The following is a 19227-nucleotide window of genomic DNA, read 5'->3' on the forward strand; positions in this document are numbered from 1 at the left end:
TTTTTCTTTGCTTCCTTTTTATAATAAAAAATATTTTCCGAAGTTAAAAATTTAATTTAAATTTAAAGAAAAACCAAAAAAAATCATCCTAATGACATGCGGTGCCTACTCGATCCCTTGGAATAAGTCTCAGTTCAGATCCATGCTTCAAAAATACATTGCCAGCCGTTTGTTGTGGATTGATACCGATACCATCGTCTGTGATAATGGCACTTGTTGCTGGCGGAACTTTGAATTCTTCGGCAGCGAATTTTAAGACGGCTGTGAACGGGGTCGTTTCGGGTACGCTAAGCCTGTAAACAACAAACAGTCCATTGGGTTAGCGAATTGTAAGTGTGACTTTCGAATGTGCAAATTTACTAACACTTTGAATGGCAGTTTCGGATCGGATGTTAATGTTATCTTGAACGTAACTTTTGGAGCACTAAAGGTAAGAAAAAGAATGTCATCAATTTTACAAGTAAACTAATTGCATCGGCCAATGTAATCAATAACCGTACCTCATTTTATTGCGTTGATTTTTCAATTGGAAAACTACAAAGTTGGAATGTCAACAATTCTGTGACGTGTAACGTGTGTACAATGTAGTTCCAAAAAACGACTGAGTTCAATCGAAAAAGTGTGTGTGTATAAATGTCAAAAGCAATTGTGCGCCACCGAGCAGCAAAATGTCGTAAATTAGCGCACTTATTTAAATACCGAACATTGGCTCAAAATTTTGGCTCCTGGCAACTATAGACTAGTGAATATATAGCTAGGCAGGGCAATGAGATGAGTCACATAATTTTCTAACTTTAAGGCTAAGAACATAAACATTAATATCCAATGCAGCGGCAAGAAATGCTACTTAGGTAAGTACAGTTGAGATATAATTTCGTAAAAAAAGCCATTTCCATGGAAATTTCCATAACGTGAAAAGGAATAATTGTCAGATCTCTTAAGACTGTTGAGGAAAAATCTGTTACCGTAATTTAGTTCCGTTGCATCTGTTGGAAATATTTGAGTTGTTGGGTCTTAGTACATTTATGGTATTTATGGGTTCTTTTCGCGTGATGTCAGCCAGAGATCGCAAGGAAGTCAGAATAATAATTTGCACCAAAACGAGAGCTAAATTTTTTAATTCATGAATTAAATCAAGTTTTACGTGTCACTATGAGAAATGCGCTGGAGCTGAAAGCTTCATTTTATCAGTGTGAAGATGTTACTTGACGAAATGTTTTACATACGTTGATATTTTACCATAGAACTGCAATCAGCCGAATATGTGATGTTAAATCTCTGTGCTGAAACACGATCTACGAATTAGAAATTTTCAGTGCAGATCGGTCAGGTTTTTCTAAAATTGTCTCCATGCAATGGTGACAATATGCAGAAGAAAATCGCCCAAAGGGGTTGTGCAATAATTTTTTCGCCCGCCCGTTTTTGGTCCAACTATTAATGCAGTATCTGAACAGATTTGTGGACCCCGTCCACTGGACGGCCATGAGCAAATAAATAGTTTCAGTAACTTGAAAACTGCTTTGTTGTTCTTGGAGATTCCAAATGTACAAATTATAAGATCAGTTAAGCGGGGTGGTCCCTAATCAATTTGCTATTTTATCGGTATTTTCAGAAGCTCAAAAACTTATTTTTAAACTTTTGTTTTCAGGATCCACAGGAAGTAACTTGAAGTACCAAATTGACCAAATTGTTATACTAACTACATGAAGTGAAAATTCAAAATTTATGTAAATCAACAGCTTTCAAAATTGATCGCATGCAAAAGTTTGATCAGATTTTTTTTTTTAAATGTATAGGAGCAGTAGACTTTAAATAAAGAAGAAAAACGACACAAATTAGAAGAAATTGTGAAACCTAGATTATACCAACGCACCAGCACTTGCATACCTCGATTTCAGATACCACAATCGGGCAGTGTATCATACTTGTCATGTGGAGTGCAAATGCTGATTTTACACAACCGGTAAATGAATGTTTTGAATACTTTATGCAATGTCATGTGAACGTATTTTATGGCACTAGTGTTGGAACAATATTTGCTGAGTGATGGGAGTTTGGAAAACCATTTGCTCTCACTTGATCATATCATTTTTCCAAACTCCCATCCCGTAGCAAATATTGGTCCAGTTGAAAAACTAATTACTGTTTCGGAGTCCTGAGATCATGCCCTATACGCTTACACTTTATTTGAATAAAATTCGCCGAGAAAAATTTAATAATTTTTCTCTTGATATTACTAACATCTGTTTTAACGACGTATACTTGTGACTTAGCGAAGCGTATAAGGTAAAAGAATAGTAAACGATACAAAATTTCTACCGTAGAACCGTTCCCGACGCTGTTCCAGCAGTTGGGCCCTCAGAAAGAAGGAAAAAATCTGCATTTTGGCACCAACTGTTTTAGTCATTGTATTAATGGGACATTGAACTTTTGACATTTTTTGTATTTTAATTAAGAATGTTATTGTAAACAAAAAATTGTTCTACACTATTACAGAATTTTCAAGTTTTGTACTTTTAATTCATATTTGAATTACGGCTACGACCCAAATTCAACCTAAAAGCAAACCTTTTTCGTGAGAGAATTAAGAAAAAATGACATGAGAAGAAAAGAGAGGCATATAGAGACGTATAGTCTTTTTTATGTTTGACTGATCCTTGAAAATCAGAAAACAATTAATTAAAAATATAAATGTTTATAATTTTGCGATAGTTTTGAATAATTTGTTGCTTAGAATAATGTTGTCTATCGAAATTATTGAAACTTCAGTCCCCCATTGGATATAGTGGTTTAAGTTTGAATTATTTTTATTTATTCTCCGAGCTTTCGGAACGATAGTGGGGTGAGGCCAGCTACAACACCCAGTTCCGCGGAACATCGAAGCTGCAGTGAAGGCGGACTCTCCGAACATTCGAACACTATATTTTTATTCATAGCTCTCGTGGTGCGTATACTCTACCTGTAGGTCTTTCTAACGCCAACATTCGTACAACATCACAACAAATTAAAATAATTTTTTCTTGAGTTATTGCCGAAAAACTGTTTTTGGTACCCACTGACAACTGGCTCACTTTTGAACACTTTTAACAAAAAGTAATTTTTTTCGAAAAAGTGAAAGATATGTGTTTCCTATAATTGAAAGACGAATCTAACGAGCTATCACTCATTAAAATCGGAGACCGCTTGTTTCCCAATCAATTGAAGTCTTGTTGATATCACTCTTAAAGCCGTAGAGGGCGCCACTTCCAAGTACCATCTACCACTCCTACTGTTAATCACTATGTTACTTGAAAAGTTTCCATATTTTCGGTGAAAATGAAACAATTTTTGATTTTTCCTTTCTAACACAATTAGAACAATTTTATTTCTGCCTGGTATTTCTGGTATAGAAACATAATTTTTCTTTCACATTTTTTGTTTTTTGTTTTTTTTTTTATCATCACATCTACTTTACCCACATTTAGATTACATTAATATATTTTTTGCATTTTTTTAAATATATTTTTTAGTTAATTTTATTTATTTAATTTATTTTTTCTGCTTTTGCTTTTAATTTAGTTTTATTCATTTAAATTATCATTCTTTGGTATTTTTTTCAGCTTGCTTTTAATTTAATTTTGTTTTCTTTATTCGGTTTATCCGCATAATATACTGTTTTGGTTTTGCTTCAAATTTTCTTACAATAAATTCTACTAAATCATTTTTCTTATAACTCACTAAACCTGTATTTTAATATATCTCTTCAATTTTCTCTGCCAAAACCTCATAGATTTTTTTAAATTTAAATGCATTTATACTTTGGTATAGTTTTGAATCACACATAAGAACGAATGAAAATGTATACCTGTTTCATTGCGACAAAAATGAAAAACAACGAAAAATTGCTAAGTTTTCTCTCTTTTTTCCACACATTTACTTTGTCCTTATTTCTTATTGTACAAGTCCTGTAAGATATGCTTCTCCTCGCGTCGCAATGCCAACAGACCGCCTTCATTCAAATTGGGACGTTCATCATCGTAATCGACTTCGATTATCTGGCCCGATTCGATGATCTCTTCAATTTTGAATAAGCCACCCTCAATGGCATTTAGGATAGCTTGTGGCCCGCATGTGTCCCATTTGAAGGTGGTATTTTTGCTCAGCAAATATAAATCGGCATCGCCAGTGATTACTTTCAGTATTTTGTGACCTGCATTGAATTGGGAAAAATAAGTTTTAATTGCTTGACAATGCTTCAGTTCGATGAGTTTGCTGGCATCGAGAAATTTAATTGTTGATTATTCACAGCTCGACACACTTTAAACGCATGAACACTATATCGATTTTCGTTCCAGTCGGAGGAGGAGAAATATTATAGCAAAACCTTCTCCTGCGGTCGCTATTAGCCATTCACTGAAGTGGCAAACCCGATTTTATCGAAGTAAATTAATTTCAAGGTCTACGCTGCGTACTTGTAAACACTTGTTGCGGATTTTTCTCGGGCTTCAAAAATCGATAAACATTCAAGGCAAAACTCATTCATAAATGCCTTCGCAGATTGGCGAGTGGAAGTTGGGTGCCATAAAATTTGATTTACTCACCAGCACCAGCTGAAAACACTATTCCGTAACCTAAGTCCTTTAGGGCTTTTATATATTTTTCATCTTCGGATGACGATAAAACGGCAAGTTTAGTCGACTTTGGATTGGTTTGTGGCAGATTTGTTACCCTAACTGCATCCATATTAACTCCCCAAATAATCTTGCCTTTGTATCTATGAAAGTGACCGAAAAAGACAAAACAGAAATTTAAATTAGCGTCCAGAAAACCATAACGATAACATGTTACTCAACCCAGTGTCAGTTAGCTCAGCGAATGGTTGATTAATTATGCCAATAATTGGTTTGCCCGATTCAATATCATATCCACCAATAAGAACTGTGACACAACCCAATCCGGACGTGGGTATTCTGGTTTCCTGACTTGAACTACTGCCTATTGTTGAGCCTCGAATGTATTCTTCCGTTGCATCTGCAGTGGGACAATGTACATATTTTCAATCGAAAATCCAATAAGTCTAGGTCTTCAACTCACCAATAGGATCAATCCATATGCCCATATTGCTATAGTTCAAACCATCCGGTAGTTCCGGTATCGAATCCATATTTGTTTCGACGGTTTTATGGACTTCTTCGGCTAGTAATTCGGCAGCCACACTGTCGCCATTTAGAACTTTCAATAAACAGGCTGATGTGTCCGATTGATTGTCGAATACTTCGACATTTACTGTTTCTCCTAGTGAATTTGTAAATGTGGAACTCTCTTCACCTTTGATATTGTTTAGCAACTCCGGGAACTGTAATCATTAATCAAGAAATAAAACGGAAGGAAGGAGTGAAAAAAAATATTTTTTTTGCTTAACAGCTTAAATCAGAAACTAAAATTCTTAAATCCGATACGTACCGAAATGCCAATATCATGTCGAACTGTTTGTTGTATCAGAACATCGGCTAAGGTTTTATAGTCATGTACAAAGCGATCACTGTTAGCTTCATCAATTGATTTTTCCTGCACTAATAACGAGAATAAATAGTCATGTTGTCGCATTAAACGAGCTATATTGGCTGCCTTTTCCGACACATTCACCAGGCAATTAACAATGTTTGGACTCATGTTATTTTTCTTTGTTGTTGTTCAATCAGATTCACTATATCGAATTAACGAGTCAGCGAAAAGCACCTCAAATGACAAAAAAAAGTGATAATTAAATAACAAGAAGGACAAGACAGTGACTTTGACAATGATTAGTACAGTTTCAGGCGAATAGATTTTATTTTTCCTTTGAAATTTTAGAACGATGGAAAATTGACATTTTGCTTCCCATACGCAACAGAGTGGACTATTAGGTTTTTCATGTGTATTGTGTAACATTGTGAATTTTGGAATGTAAAATCAAAATACCCATCATAATTTTTCTATGATGCTTGGATCCGCGGTTGGAGCAACAATCGAAAAAATGGGATAGATTGAACTGATCGCATTTCTTGCAAAATTGGAGTCATTTTATTTGTCGGTACATCATCGTAAGGGCACCGTGTAGCCGGTTTCTTTTAGTACGGAAAAAAGAAAATGACATTTAGAACGAGGGAAAAAGACCGTCGGGGCCGTCGAGATGTTCGTTAAAAAAATTATGCGCGCAAAAAGTACTATGTCCTACTATGTACTAGGATCCTATTTAACGTTCAATTTTTCGGATCAAATAAACAATAGAAATTGGTCCTTACATTATGATTCAAATTTCTATTGATTTAATTTTTGAAATCCTTCGGAAAGGTATGCAACATTGGTTTAAAAGGAGTTTCAGTTCCAGTTGTCCTGCTGTCAGGAATAGTCGATTTGAAAATGATGTGAGAGTTTTGAAGATTGGCTCTTTTTAACGTATGAAATCATCAAAGGAACATTGGGGCATTTTGTTGAATAGTTGGTATCTGACCAACTTTGGAGTTTCTTGTTTCTTGATGACAGAGTTAAAGATATAAATTCGTTTGGTAAAAATTTTATTTATAAATTTCATCTCATTGATTAACAAAAGCCATTGCTGTTCAATATAACATAGTTTTAGTGGGTTATATAATCCATTGATGGTTTTTTTTTTCATTCTCTTGTTTCAGTTCCTCTGAAACTATTTGACATAGACCAATATTTGGCGTAGAGAAGAGCGCATGTGAAAACGATATTAAACGTAACAGCATTGGTGAACTACAGTACTTCGTTACACAGTGTAGGCGATTTTACATTTAATTTTAGGGAGATAAACACTACTTCGTTCGTATTGTTTTGTTGATTTTTTTTGAGTAAGATTTTACTGCAGAAAAATACACGCACGGAATTTTGAAAACCGACACATTTTCTGTTTTATGGTTTAACTGGTGAATCATGAAACTTAGAGACATATTTCTGGCCAAGACATTCTTCAAATCGATTGATGGCTCATTTTTGGCCAAATGAAGAAAAATGTAGATCTGGTTGTGTTGAGCATGTATGGAGAAATCAAAAACTAGAGTAAAACACAGAAACAAAAAAAGTGTCGGTTTTCAAAATTCCGTGCGTGTACGTTTCTGCAGTAAAATTGGCTTATCTCCCAATTGAATGTGAAAACAATTGAAAATGAAAAAGAATAAAATCCGCAGCGAAATATGCTACGGTTACAAATTGTCTAATGAGTAAAATGGCGAGATTTTCATTTTTGGTTTGGGTTTGGTGTGTCGTTGACACATTTTAAAACGTCAACATAACGAGTAATTAATGATTAATGTACGCCCAGCTCGTAATCCGATCTACGTTCAAAGACTTTCCATTAAACTCTTATTTATAATTAAGTCAGCCTTTTTATCACTTGTGTCGACCAAAGTCATCGAGATGTGATCGCTCTGAATAAGTGAAATAAAAGAAAAAAAAATTACTTCAAAAACTTACATCACCGAATTCACCACTCTGTTACTTACTTCATGGACACTCGAAAAAACGGCAATCAACGATCGATCGGCTACCATTTCACAGAAAATTTTAATAATTTTCTGTTCAAGTTGATTGTTTCTCAACGGTTCCAGGAATGCTAATGCACCACGATGACACAGCCGAGGAATTTCGCACACATCTGCGTACAGATAGCGGGTGTCTTCAATTGAAACATAGTCAATCGTTCCATAGTCAACAAATAACAACTTTAAGCGATCGTCGTCGTGTGACAGTATCTCTGCTCTCGACCATTTGTTTGCATAAAAGGCGGCACAAACATGACCGATTTGTATTTCCGATCGTCGAATCATTTCGGCTGGTTCAACGGCATTGTTATCGTCGTATGTCAAACTAGAAGAATGACAGGATGGTTTAAGAAAATGCGATGGTGTATGTCGGGGTTTTTCTTACTTCAATTCTTCTTGTAGTCCTCTCATAGTTTCGTCGGAACCAGCAAGTTGGAAGAAAAAATATGGAAAATTTGTCACCTCGGTAACAAATATCTGTTGAACGTGTCCCGGCTTCAAAGTCTTTGGCATTGTTGCCAGTGGTATATTTCGACCGTATTTACTGCTCATCATTTTGGATCCGATGAATTTGATTGGATCGTCCTGGGGAAATTTATTTTTAGTAAATTCATGTTGAGAATGGAATTCAAATAACAATTAGAACTCAGACGAGTTGTAAAAGAGGCGGCAACAGTAGGCAGTAAGGAAAATATGATTGCATTAATTGCTACTGTTCAATGAAACCAGTGGACGGCAATAACCATGTTTGATTACTTTGTTGCACTATTCAAAAAAAAAATTACTCACATCGTCCATGGGAGGTAATGCACCAACTTCTTCCGAATTAGAATCGGTCGTTCCGTCCAATGTGTCTGGATCGTCATTTAGCTTCTTGTTAGGCGCTCGTTCACCGTTAGTTGTCGAATTCTTCTTAGGCGCGTCCTGTTTGAATTTGTTGAAGGTCTTTGGTCGTCCATTTAAATCATGTCGTGGCACTGTTGTCTGATTCGTTACAGGCATTGCGGGACATGGGACAGCAAGTCGCATTAGTGGTAGTGGCGGTACTCCCAGTAGTGAACCACGTATATAACTTGGGGGAGACAACAAATTGCCCGGTTCAAACGCAAGTGTTTGATAGGACCCATTGTATTGTGTCTGACTGTAAATTGCATTGTTATTCGGCTGATTGTAATTTGTATTGTAATTCGGGCGATTGTAATTTGAATTGTAATTCGGTTGATTGTGATTGAGAGGATGAGTGTCCCAAATTTTAATTTCGCGGTTTTGCCCATTATTGTTGAAATGGTTCGAATTGTTTGAATGGTTGAATGATTTCGAATTGTGGTTCCTTTTTTTACCGGTCTTCTGGCCAGAAACCAATTTAAGGATATGCTGCAACATTGAGTCGGTTTTCTTCATTCATTCGGCTATGAAAAGCATAAATACACATACCTCGCTCTTTCCGCCCTCTTGTGTTGCTAGACTTAACGTACGTTTAGATGAATTGTATGCCAATATGTCAGGCATACTTAATAAAAACGATTTCAAATTAGCATGGCCAAGCTTCGAGAATGGAATTCGTCTTCCTTCCTGTTTCTCGTAGTCACGATCCAACTGTTCTATTGTCAGTGGTTCCGGACTTGACAAAACTAAAGACTTGAGGACCAGTCTCGTAGTATCCATCAAGCTCATTTTTCGTGTTGATTTTGCTGACCCAAGTTTAGAATATTTTGTCAATGCAACATCCTTCTTCAAATATTGTATTTATGTTTTTTTCCCACTTGATTCCAGAGTATGACAGCGATGACATTTCGAAACCTTCGAAAGTTCAGCGTCGAAAAGAACGATTAATGTTTTTGCCGAGTCACAACCAACGTTTAGTTCCTTATTTCAAGGTTCTGAAAGAACAGGTTAAGACAACTCTGAGTTGATCACGAAGGCGGTGACATGACACACACATTGCGTCAGCAGCTAACCGAGAACAAAATTCAGAATTTTCCTAAAAAGCATTTTCTTCAAGCAGATTTCACACACAATCTGTACTGAGTGCGTTTATCAATTTTGGTGTTACCAACCTCCGTAGCTATCTTAACCTGTTCTTTCAGAACCTTGCTTTACAAAAAATGGAATAGAAGGTCGTTGTGAGATAGCGAAAATATATTTGTAAAATACAAGTAAATCGTAGTCAACCATTTAAAAAAAAGATGTCATTGTCATCGAACTTATGTGCTAGGCTGCGCGTCTGAATGGCATTACCTCCTCACTATATTCACCTTGTAATAATGTTGACAAAATATGTGATTGTGTCCAAGGTTCTGAAAGAACAGGTTAAAACACATCTAGGTTGATGGTAAAGAGGGTGACAGTTGGATTCTTCTGTGGTGCCAACTAGTTTTATGACAATTTCAATACATTCAAATCAAAAACAATCCATGACTTTCCATGGCCACGTTATATTTGCCTTTGTCGTAGCATGTTAGACTAAGTGCGATGGAGGAGTGAAAGAGACAAAAATTCACGATCACGTTTAACAAATTTTCGTCTTCAATGGTTGTCTTCACCAATAAATGTACATACCAGGTTCGGCCGATTTTTCGAAATCTGTCGATTTATCTCGAACGCACTCATTATTTTTGTCAAAATAATATGAAAATGGGTGCGTGAGAATCATTTTTTTAGATCGTTATTTCATCCGAGGTGATATTAGATCGTACCTGGGTGATTTATATTCATTGGTCTTCTCATGTTCTTTAAGAATCTTAGGTAAATCGGCCGACCACAATGCCGTTTCTCCATACCTTCACACTAAAAGTCAAGCTCTTGGCATACAGTGATACGTCGCGTCGGATGGGTTGTGTCAAATCAAAAAAGAGCAACAAATGACATTAAGCAGCAGACGTGAGGTGTTGTTTTCTAAAATATTTTCTTTTTGTGGCTTTGTTTTTTTGTTTATTATTTGCTTCATTATATCAGTTCAGATGAATTAATTTACTCTGCATATCGTACACGTATCATGAATTTAGTTGTATTATTTTTGACGATTTTGTTTACTTTATTTGGAACATTTACATGCGCTGTTTTACCAACATCATCGAATTTGACGAAATCGAATGAATCCAACGGTGCCCAAGAGCTAGTAAGCTCATCATCATTATTAGATGAACAAAAGCTGAATGGCGATCTTGACGATCATGCTGGCGATCACGATCATGTCCAGAGAGTTGTAGGTCGTAAGGGGGTCAACAATACAGAGGATATTGAAAAAGTGCCTACGGATGAACATCCGAGTCATAGCATATCAGCCGATCGAGCCAGCACGACCATAACAAAAGATAATGAGAGTCAGACAAACATTACCTCTGAATTGTCATCCCCTGCAAAGGACAATATAACGAATTCAAGCACAGCGTCAACAAATACATCCGATAGATATTCACCGTCCGTAAGTAAATCAACCGAAACCAGTGCGTCACACACATCTTCGTCGAAAATGTCAAAATCGGAAAATACGTCGACGTCAACAAATACGTCCAAATCATCGGTTACAAAATCGACCGAATCAACGTCCTCCAAGTCTTCTTCCTTCAATAAGAAACCGTTGGTCACATATAGCGTCGAAGACGATCCATCTTTGCTCAATGTTCCCAGGGTGCGACAGTTAATCTCACCATTAACGCCGCTAGACGTCAAAGCCGAAGCCGCTAATTCTGCATATTTACCGCCATCCAGTGATTTCGTTCTCGATCGAATGCAAAGCAAACGTGAGCTGTACATATTCCCGCTGGTAGTACTAATTTTTCTTGTGCCAATGGTTCTGGGTATAGGCATTATAGTTTTACGCCGTGTACGAGACTATTGGTCGACAAGGCACTATCGCCGGATGGACTTCTTAGTGGATGGAATGTACAACACATGAGAGAACTCTTGTGATTTTTGATATTATTTTTTTGTTGAAATTTAATATTTTTGTTACTGATGCAGATATATTTGATGATATTAAATATTTTTAAAAATTTCTATTCTTACCCGGAACTGTTTGGATTTGATGAATATGCAAATTTGAGGATGTGTTTCTGAAATAATTTCTATTGGAGCAGCGAAAACAGTTTTATCAACGTAATCGACAAACTGAAAATTTTCTTAAAAACAAATGTTGAGTTGCGGGAACTTTGCTCGAGACTTTGCTATGCCTGACAATATGTTAACTGAGAGAAGTTTTTATTCCAGTTCGAATACAGTGACAAAACGAGCGAATATTTTTTTCATAAATCTTTCACGTTATGCCATCGAACTGTATATGAATGTTCAAAGGTAGGTGAGGAACATTGCGTTTCTTTGTAGGTTGTAGATCTTGATTGTAAAAAGGCGAGTTCCATAACCTGCATTCGTGATAAACGAAAATTCTTTTTAAAATAGCTCGAATGATATAGCAACGTTCATGGAACGTTATCTCATCTACGACTAGATCGAATTCAGAAAAATCTAATAAATTCCGAAAAATTTGAATTGCAGTTCCGTTATATAGGCTAACTCCTAGGACACTTGACATTATTATAAGAAAAATCTAATTTGACAAAAACAATCAATTATCGTCAAGTTAGACTTTCTTTTAACAAAATCAAGTGTCCTAGAAGTTACCCGTGTACCCTATAGTCATGGTACAGGTCTTGAATTGTTTCATTTCATATATGTATACATGCTGGACCTCGATTCTCATGCGCTCGTAACTCCAAATATTCGTAACTTGACACATATTTTCTGGTTTTTTAATGCGCATCGTGGCATTCGACTCTTCTGAACCTTAGTAGCTAGTCTAACTGTAAGTGACAAGTTTCCAGAATCCGGGCACAATTGAAAAGTTTGAAGACTGAGTCCTCTCACTACCACGTTGATTGTTTGGCTATTGTTGTAATAACATTAAAGCAACGAGAGAACATGGGAACATTTAATTATTACTTTTTCCTTACATTTTTCGCATATAATAGCCTCTTAGTAGCTCTGACATAGTTTTATATTTTGTTCATAGGTTTGATGTCTTCAAACACCTTGGAAAAGTCACCGATGTTTTCTAGGTAATAATCAGGTAGCTCTTGTTTCTTTGGGTGAGTAAGAATATCCATTTTCGATGTAGCTCCTGTCATTACTAAGACCGTTTTGAAGCCACATTTAGTTCCGAATCCGATGTCTTGCTCGAGTCTGTAATGACAAAAAATCCGATGAGACAATTTTTCACGACGCTTCATGTGAGTACACTCACGTGTCACCGACGAAAAGCACTCGCTTCGGATCTTTTATATTATATTTATCGATTACAATGTCCTTCAAAGCGTCACCTGGCTTTCCAACTAAAATGAAAAAATCAGAAATGAAGCACAGAAATGAGGACGACATTCAATCCACAAAATTTACCGACAACTGCACGCCGACCAGATGCCTCCTCCAATATCTTATAATACGGTCCGACTCCGATGATTTTGAATGACTTTGTGATCGGCAACATCATATCGGTGGTTCCAGCTATGAACAGACATTCTGGATTTTTTAAATAAATTTCCGCTCGTATCAATATCGTCGAAGAAACATTGAAGTCCGAATCAATGATGACAGCCTTTACGGGATTATCATCCTTTACCGCCTTCCATAATGTCGCAAAATCTTCAATCTTTTCATGCGGCCCATCTATGTACTCGTAGCCGGCTTCTTTCAATTTCTTTTTAAATTCTGCCGATCCGATGCAATAAATCAGTCCCTTAAAGTTGATTTTCCTCAAATAGCATACGCATGCAATGGACGGATGCAGAACATCATCCTAAAAGGAATTTAATTTTCAGATTTGTTTGAGGATATGTTCTATAATTAAGGCTCTATTGCCGTGATGTATTACCATTGACGCATTGATATTTCCTTCCTTGAATTTTTCCACATATTTTTCGTGAGGTCGGACGCTGTTATTTGATATGAAAATTACGCGTTTACCATTTTCTTGCAGCGATGTAATGCCTATTGGTAATAAAAATGTCTCAAGATCACACAGATCGTTTATAAAATTTTTAAATATGCAAATTTACCTTCACCTGCTCCCTCGATAGGCTTAATCAAAGTCCATATAACTCCTTTAAAGACAACGAAAGTAAATTGAAAAATTTAAGTTTTACATAAAATTGTTGGATTAATAAATGAGACAAATGATAGTGTTTCGTGCTACAAAAATGTTTGTCCAAGCCGAACACGAGCCTGAAATTTAATACATTTATATGGTAAAAGTACGAAATACGAGGATTGTATTTGGTAGGTTTACCCGATGTAATGTTCTATAGCTTTTCCACAATTTATAGGGACTGAATGGGTGGGGACAATATATAATTAAAAAAATTAAATTACCATCACAGTCAGTAAGAACGTAGTCAAACGAATTCAAAAAGTTCCTTTTTTCGTCGTTGGAAACATCGAGTAAATTTTTGACTTGCCGATTAGTTCCATGTGACATTATGAAAGGTCTGCAACGAAAAGTTTTTGAAGAAATTTTACAAGTTAATTGACCACAAGTTCTGCCCTAACAATCTAGAAACTCTAAAATTAATAATTTGATCTGATACTTCATTTGTTTAACATATTAATCAACGTAGTAGTTTACGATCTTGTTAGGACATTCTCATTTGGTCACCCTACTATACATCATGCAATCATTTTTTACTCGAAATCAGTAAACTTCACACAAGGAGTACATATTCCATCATTTCCACTATTGATGTACTCTTACTTAACAAAGCGATAATAGCAGATTATTACGTTCTGGTTTAGGTATTTTTATTGTAATTTTACTAGCGAAGACACCAGAAACACGTCTAACCAACCAATACTTTAATTGACACAAACCGAATTTCCGGAGTCTGTATCACGTAAAATACCTTACATGACGATGGAGCAAATGAGGGATCATTTTCAAGATTTTCCGCATCTGTGTTCCCATGCCACCACATTTACTGTTTTTTTTTATGTAAAATAATCATAAGAGGTGTGTTCCCGCGTATCTGATCTTAATTAAATGGCTATCTATGTGACCTCCCCAAAGTTTACAGCCTTAGCATTAACGAATATTCATAATGCTATTAAAAGGACATCAGTTGCTTATCGCTAATTTTTGTGGACGACAGCATATTATAGCAGGTGAGTAGTCGTATCTAGTCGTACATGTCTAAATGGCAACAGTTTCTGAAAGTGAATATATTTAAAGGAAAATTATGAGTCGGGAAAATGTATGCCTAATACAATCGACCATTTAGACACTGATGTTAACTGACCAAAAATTTGTATTGGAAGTAGTTCAACAAAACGGGCTATGGTGATAAGATGTTTAGATCGAATTTGTTTTTGTTAAAGTGACATCATCCGTACATCAACAACATCCGTACAATGCTTTAATTAGAAATTGAGTTCCCTCAAGAAATTTCGCATTTTCAATTTGAATTATTGCTAATCACTTAGTCAAGATAAAAGCTTAATTGTTCGAGTATATATCTCACATCGAGCAAACGTCCTTATCAATAATAAACAAACTTCGATACCGTAGTCGCATTTAAATACACGATAAGTGTCCACCATCGATGTCATTTAATGTTTTTACTTTTTATTCAAAATAGAAAATTGTCATTGTCAACAGTTAATCCGTAATTATTTACTTCTATAACGCATAGCTGCAGAGTATTTAAATATGCAATTTTTTTTTGAATAAAAAGTCTAAATAATTTCCAAATCACTCTTAATCTTATCTGTAACTACAGTCATAATGAATGGAGAAACCGATAGACTTGAATTAAACTTTTGTCAATCATTGGATTTCGAACCTTTTTATTTAAGCGGAGATGTTAAAAATATCGTTCGCTGATGAACAAAACACACTCTAACCGGTTGGAAGTCCGCTTGCAACTGATAAGTTTGTGCGGTTCACAATTATAAAAACAATCACGTTAGATAATTGAAGTGGATGGAATTCGTTACAGGGCGATTCAGTCAAATTGTTACATACGTGTAAAATGTCTGTTGCATTAAATGGTGAAATATTCAATGAAATAAATATGGGTGGCACGGCTACCTAAAAACTAAGCTGTAAACATTTGACCCTAACTTTGTTGGGGTGATTGCTGGTAAAACTATGGAAAAGTGATTGACAATGTCAGGATTAAAACATTTCACAAAATGGTTTTAAAACAGGGTGTAGCTACCATCCAAATTTGTCCAGAAATTACAATTTTATCGGTTCTTTTACTGATGTCACAACAATCGAAACTTACTTTTCGGCCTAACAACCAAGTGGACGGATAAAATATTGATGCAAAGATAAACCCAAACTCCCGCCCAAGTTGATCCTTAGTCTTACCACATGTGGCCTCATAGCGACATATAAATTTTTTTGATAAAATATGATATGCACCTATTGCCAGACTGTTATTTTGACGTGTAGGCATTATAGCCCACGCCTTCGGCTAGGGCAATAATGTCCTACACGTCAAAATACGAATCTTGGCAACAGGTGCATAATATATATTATCTGTCTAGAACGATAATCTCGAGCTTATCCCTCTAGGGGTTTTTTGTTTATCTCGATATATCTGTTCTCGACAGATAAAATATGATATGCACCTATTGCCAGACTGTTATTTTGACGTGTAGGCATTATAGCCCACGCCTTCGGCTAGGGCAATAATGTCCCACACGTCAAAATATCAATCTTGGCAACAGGTGCATAATATATATTACGTGCTTCTGGTCGATACTATTCGAGTCGGGCCATAATGTCCCCACTCGTCAAGATAAAAATTTGGAACTATTAACAATAATTCCAATTCTTACAAATAGGCCTTTACATTTATTTAATTGTGGTAACTTAGAAGTTAACGACTTACATTCAAAGTGCCATCCAAATGTTTGTTTATAAATATTTCTTTTAAGCTATGAAGCAACGCACTTCCAGCAAAAGTGATCATAGTCGATAACTGCCAAATAGAGTATCATTTCGCAAGGTAAATATAGTGAGGGCCACCGCACATCTGATTCGGTTATATATAGCATTACCTCCTCACTATATTTACCTTGCATTTTGCATGAAATTGCCCTTTACAGTGTTTTACAGTTATGGAACACACTGTCAAGTTTCAGTACACTATTTGGAGAAACACTCATGCTTGAAATGCGTTGTATGAAATAGATGAAAATTTCAAACGTCCAGCTACTGGTCCCAGTCGTATTTGTAGATTATACGCAAATAAATCTTGGTTCAAAGTCTGTGAAACATCGAAGGGTGAATATGGACATTGGTCGAGTTTGGGGTGCTTTTCTTTTTTTCAAGCTAAGGTAAGATAACAGTGCTCCACTCTGTTCAAACAATTGTATGGATAAATACGTCGAATTTTATGATTTTTTTCATTAAGTTGTGTGATGGATCGAGAAGCTTTATCTTGAGGCTGAGTATACACTTCAAATTAAGCTTCATATGAAAATCAATTTCGAAAAAACAATTATTCCCATAACATGTACTGTACATAGATTAATTCACAAAACACGAAATGTGAATATTCCCATCGTACTGGCGATATACGTGAAAAATATTATCTTATTGACAAGATAAAGATATTGTTAATATACGAAGTGCAGAACAAAAACATGTGATAACGATTTTATCGGTTATCAGAAATCATTCTCAAAAATTAAAAATCCTCTGGGGAACATTTCAGCTGCAACTGAAATTTTTATTATGCAAAATCATCACTTTTTAAATTGTATGCATATTGAATCACTATCGTTCGTATAGACAAACTACTGTCGTTCGTGTTAATAGGACCATTCAATTTCGAATTAAATGAAAATTATTGGTTCGCTTGCCAAAAAAACCCGACAATTTGTGGTGGTCGTAAACATTTTTTCGATCGTTTCATGATGATTTTAACGCAAAAGATGCTCGTTCGAATTTTATATTACTTGATATCTCACACAGATTTAATGAAGTATTTTTAATACAAAAACATGATTTCCAAAACTATATTCCAAATTAACTTATTTCAAAAACTTAACTAAGAACATCTTCACTAGAACTTTTCCATTTCGTTTACAATTTTAATTAACAAAGAACTTTTTTGGTATTGATATGTGTTAATCTAAATGATAGCACGTACCTGATGGTCCCAAAACGAACAACATTAAATTAATCCGTCGATGTATCACTTCTCTGTTAGAATACAATCTCGATCGAACCGGTCGTTACATCCAATAAACTAATGCCGTTCTTTCACTTCACTCAGTAGTATAGCCGGTACATCAGCACGGTGGTTATATTTCTTCGTAAACATTTACTATAAATATACAAAACTGAAACAGAAAAATTTAGAAAAAAAACTTTTCAAAAATTGGTTGCTTATGCGCCTCTATTTCCAAAAATTTAGTTGTGTTATTTATACCATAAACACAGCACGAACGACTGGAACAGCGTTCTGTGTATAACACTTTAAACAGTGCAGTCAATTATAAAAGGTAAATGAAAGAAAATGCTATGCACCTTCGTTAAAAGACTATCAGATTTCGATATAAGTCCCTACTAAATTGATGACTATACCATTGAGAATGCTTAGAAATGTAACTAGTACAAAAAGGGGGAGATGAAGCAGTGAAGTAACATATGCTTCCAGTTAAGACGAATCTACACATGGCTAAATTGTTGCCTACTTTTCGGGGCAAAATTATTATTTTGATGATAATTTTGGACTCGCATTCTTTTTGGAAAAAGTACGACCATCGTTTGGTGTTAAAATGTGTTAGCTTTCAGGAAAAATTTAAATGTTTGTGGCGATGTATCCTAACTAACTCCGATAAAACTCAAAATATGGGTCAATTTTCGTGAAATATTGAGTTTTCTCAGACTCAGGTTACATCACCACAAACATTTAAATTTTTACTGAAAGCTAACACGTTTTAACACCAAACGATGGTCTTATTTTTTCCAAAAAGAATGCGAGTCCAAAATCATCATCAAAATAATAATAATTTTGCCCCGAAAAGTAGGCAACAATTTAGCCATGTGTAGATTCGTCTTAATGAAATTGCTCTGAAAACTATCGTTAATGCCAAGTAAATAGGGGCGAAAACTTCAAGGTAAATATAGTGAGGAGGTAATGCCATTCAGACGCGCGGCCTAGCACATAAGTTCGATGCCAATGACATATTTTTTTTAAATGGTTGCTTACGATTTACTTTTTTTCACAAAAATATTTTCGCTATCTCACAACAGATGACCTGACTTTCTATTCCATGTTTTGCTTTCAACGAAGGGATGAGATGGCGTTACCTCCTCACTATATTTACCTTGGAAAGCTTCAGATGAAGATACGCGTTTGATACATCACACGTGATGGCGGATTTTCATACTGTTATGACGATGAAAAGTTTTGAAGAAGAAATTTAATTGTTGACTTGAACAAAGAATTTTCGGGATCAATAGTTATATACGTACCTGTAATAGGTAATTTCGCGAGTTGTAGCCCGAACGAAGTGAGGCTGCTAGGAATCTCGTGCATGTAAGGCGTGCAAGATTACTACGTTTCTACAGTAAAAAAGGAATTTTTCCCAGCGTTATTCATAACCCAAACCAACGCACTTCAAGCATGAGTGGTGCTCTAAATATATAGTACTGAAACGAGACAATGTATCAAGCAAATTTTGACACTGTAAAAAA

At 35.6% G+C, this 19227-nt stretch overlaps 5 protein-coding genes across 7 annotated transcripts; 1 reads left to right on the top strand and 4 right to left on the bottom strand.

The window, feature by feature from the left end:
• Window positions 1-33: 33 nt before the first annotated feature.
• Window positions 34-652, bottom strand: LOC119082922 (ubiquitin-fold modifier 1). Its single transcript, XM_037192580.1, has 3 exons — window positions 501-652; window positions 365-424; window positions 34-293 (listed from the first exon to the last, which is right to left on the bottom strand). The coding sequence occupies exons 1-3, from the start codon at window positions 503-505 to the stop codon at window positions 89-91; spliced, it is 270 nt and encodes an 89-aa protein (XP_037048475.1). The 5' UTR covers window positions 506-652; the 3' UTR covers window positions 34-88.
• Window positions 653-3610: 2958 nt separating this feature from the next.
• LOC119082406 (inositol polyphosphate 1-phosphatase) lies at window positions 3611-5825 on the bottom strand. Its single transcript, XM_037191940.1, has 5 exons — window positions 5443-5825; window positions 5074-5335; window positions 4833-5010; window positions 4581-4753; window positions 3611-4189 (listed from the first exon to the last, which is right to left on the bottom strand). Exons 1-5 carry the CDS (start codon window positions 5650-5652, stop codon window positions 3924-3926), a joined length of 1089 nt encoding a protein of 362 aa, XP_037047835.1. The 5' UTR covers window positions 5653-5825; the 3' UTR covers window positions 3611-3923.
• A 1185-nt stretch (window positions 5826-7010) lies between these two features.
• On the bottom strand, window positions 7011-9284 carry LOC119082251. Of its 2 annotated transcripts, XM_037191719.1 has the most exons (6): window positions 8958-9284; window positions 8313-8897; window positions 7909-8108; window positions 7485-7848; window positions 7320-7409; window positions 7011-7264 (listed from the first exon to the last, which is right to left on the bottom strand). In XM_037191719.1, exons 1-5 carry the CDS (start codon window positions 9195-9197, stop codon window positions 7323-7325), a joined length of 1476 nt encoding a protein of 491 aa, XP_037047614.1. In that variant the 5' UTR covers window positions 9198-9284; the 3' UTR covers window positions 7011-7264; window positions 7320-7322. The 2 variants fall into 2 exon arrangements, with proteins under 2 accessions (XP_037047614.1, XP_037047610.1); XM_037191715.1 differs by having other exon boundaries at window positions 7011-7409.
• A 1082-nt stretch (window positions 9285-10366) lies between these two features.
• Window positions 10367-11530, top strand: LOC119082635 (putative GPI-anchored protein pfl2). The gene has a single exon (XM_037192205.1). The coding sequence runs from the start codon at window positions 10519-10521 to the stop codon at window positions 11419-11421; it is 903 nt and encodes a 300-aa protein (XP_037048100.1). The 5' UTR covers window positions 10367-10518; the 3' UTR covers window positions 11422-11530.
• An 899-nt stretch (window positions 11531-12429) lies between these two features.
• On the bottom strand, window positions 12430-17981 carry LOC119082586 (phosphoglycolate phosphatase 2-like). 2 transcript variants are annotated; one of them, XM_037192138.1, is made up of 7 exons: window positions 17675-17981; window positions 13887-14002; window positions 13574-13618; window positions 13390-13505; window positions 12915-13314; window positions 12763-12850; window positions 12430-12701 (listed from the first exon to the last, which is right to left on the bottom strand). In XM_037192138.1, the coding sequence occupies exons 2-7, from the start codon at window positions 13990-13992 to the stop codon at window positions 12515-12517; spliced, it is 942 nt and encodes a 313-aa protein (XP_037048033.1). In that variant the 5' UTR covers window positions 13993-14002; window positions 17675-17981; the 3' UTR covers window positions 12430-12514. The 2 variants fall into 2 exon arrangements, with proteins under 2 accessions (XP_037048033.1, XP_037048025.1); XM_037192130.1 differs by lacking the exon at window positions 17675-17981 and adding an exon at window positions 15350-15478.
• Window positions 17982-19227: the final 1246 nt, after the last annotated feature.

This window comes from Bradysia coprophila, chromosome X (assembly GCF_014529535.1).
Source record: "Bradysia coprophila strain Holo2 chromosome X, BU_Bcop_v1, whole genome shotgun sequence".
NCBI lineage: Eukaryota > Metazoa > Arthropoda > Insecta > Diptera > Sciaridae > Bradysia > Bradysia coprophila.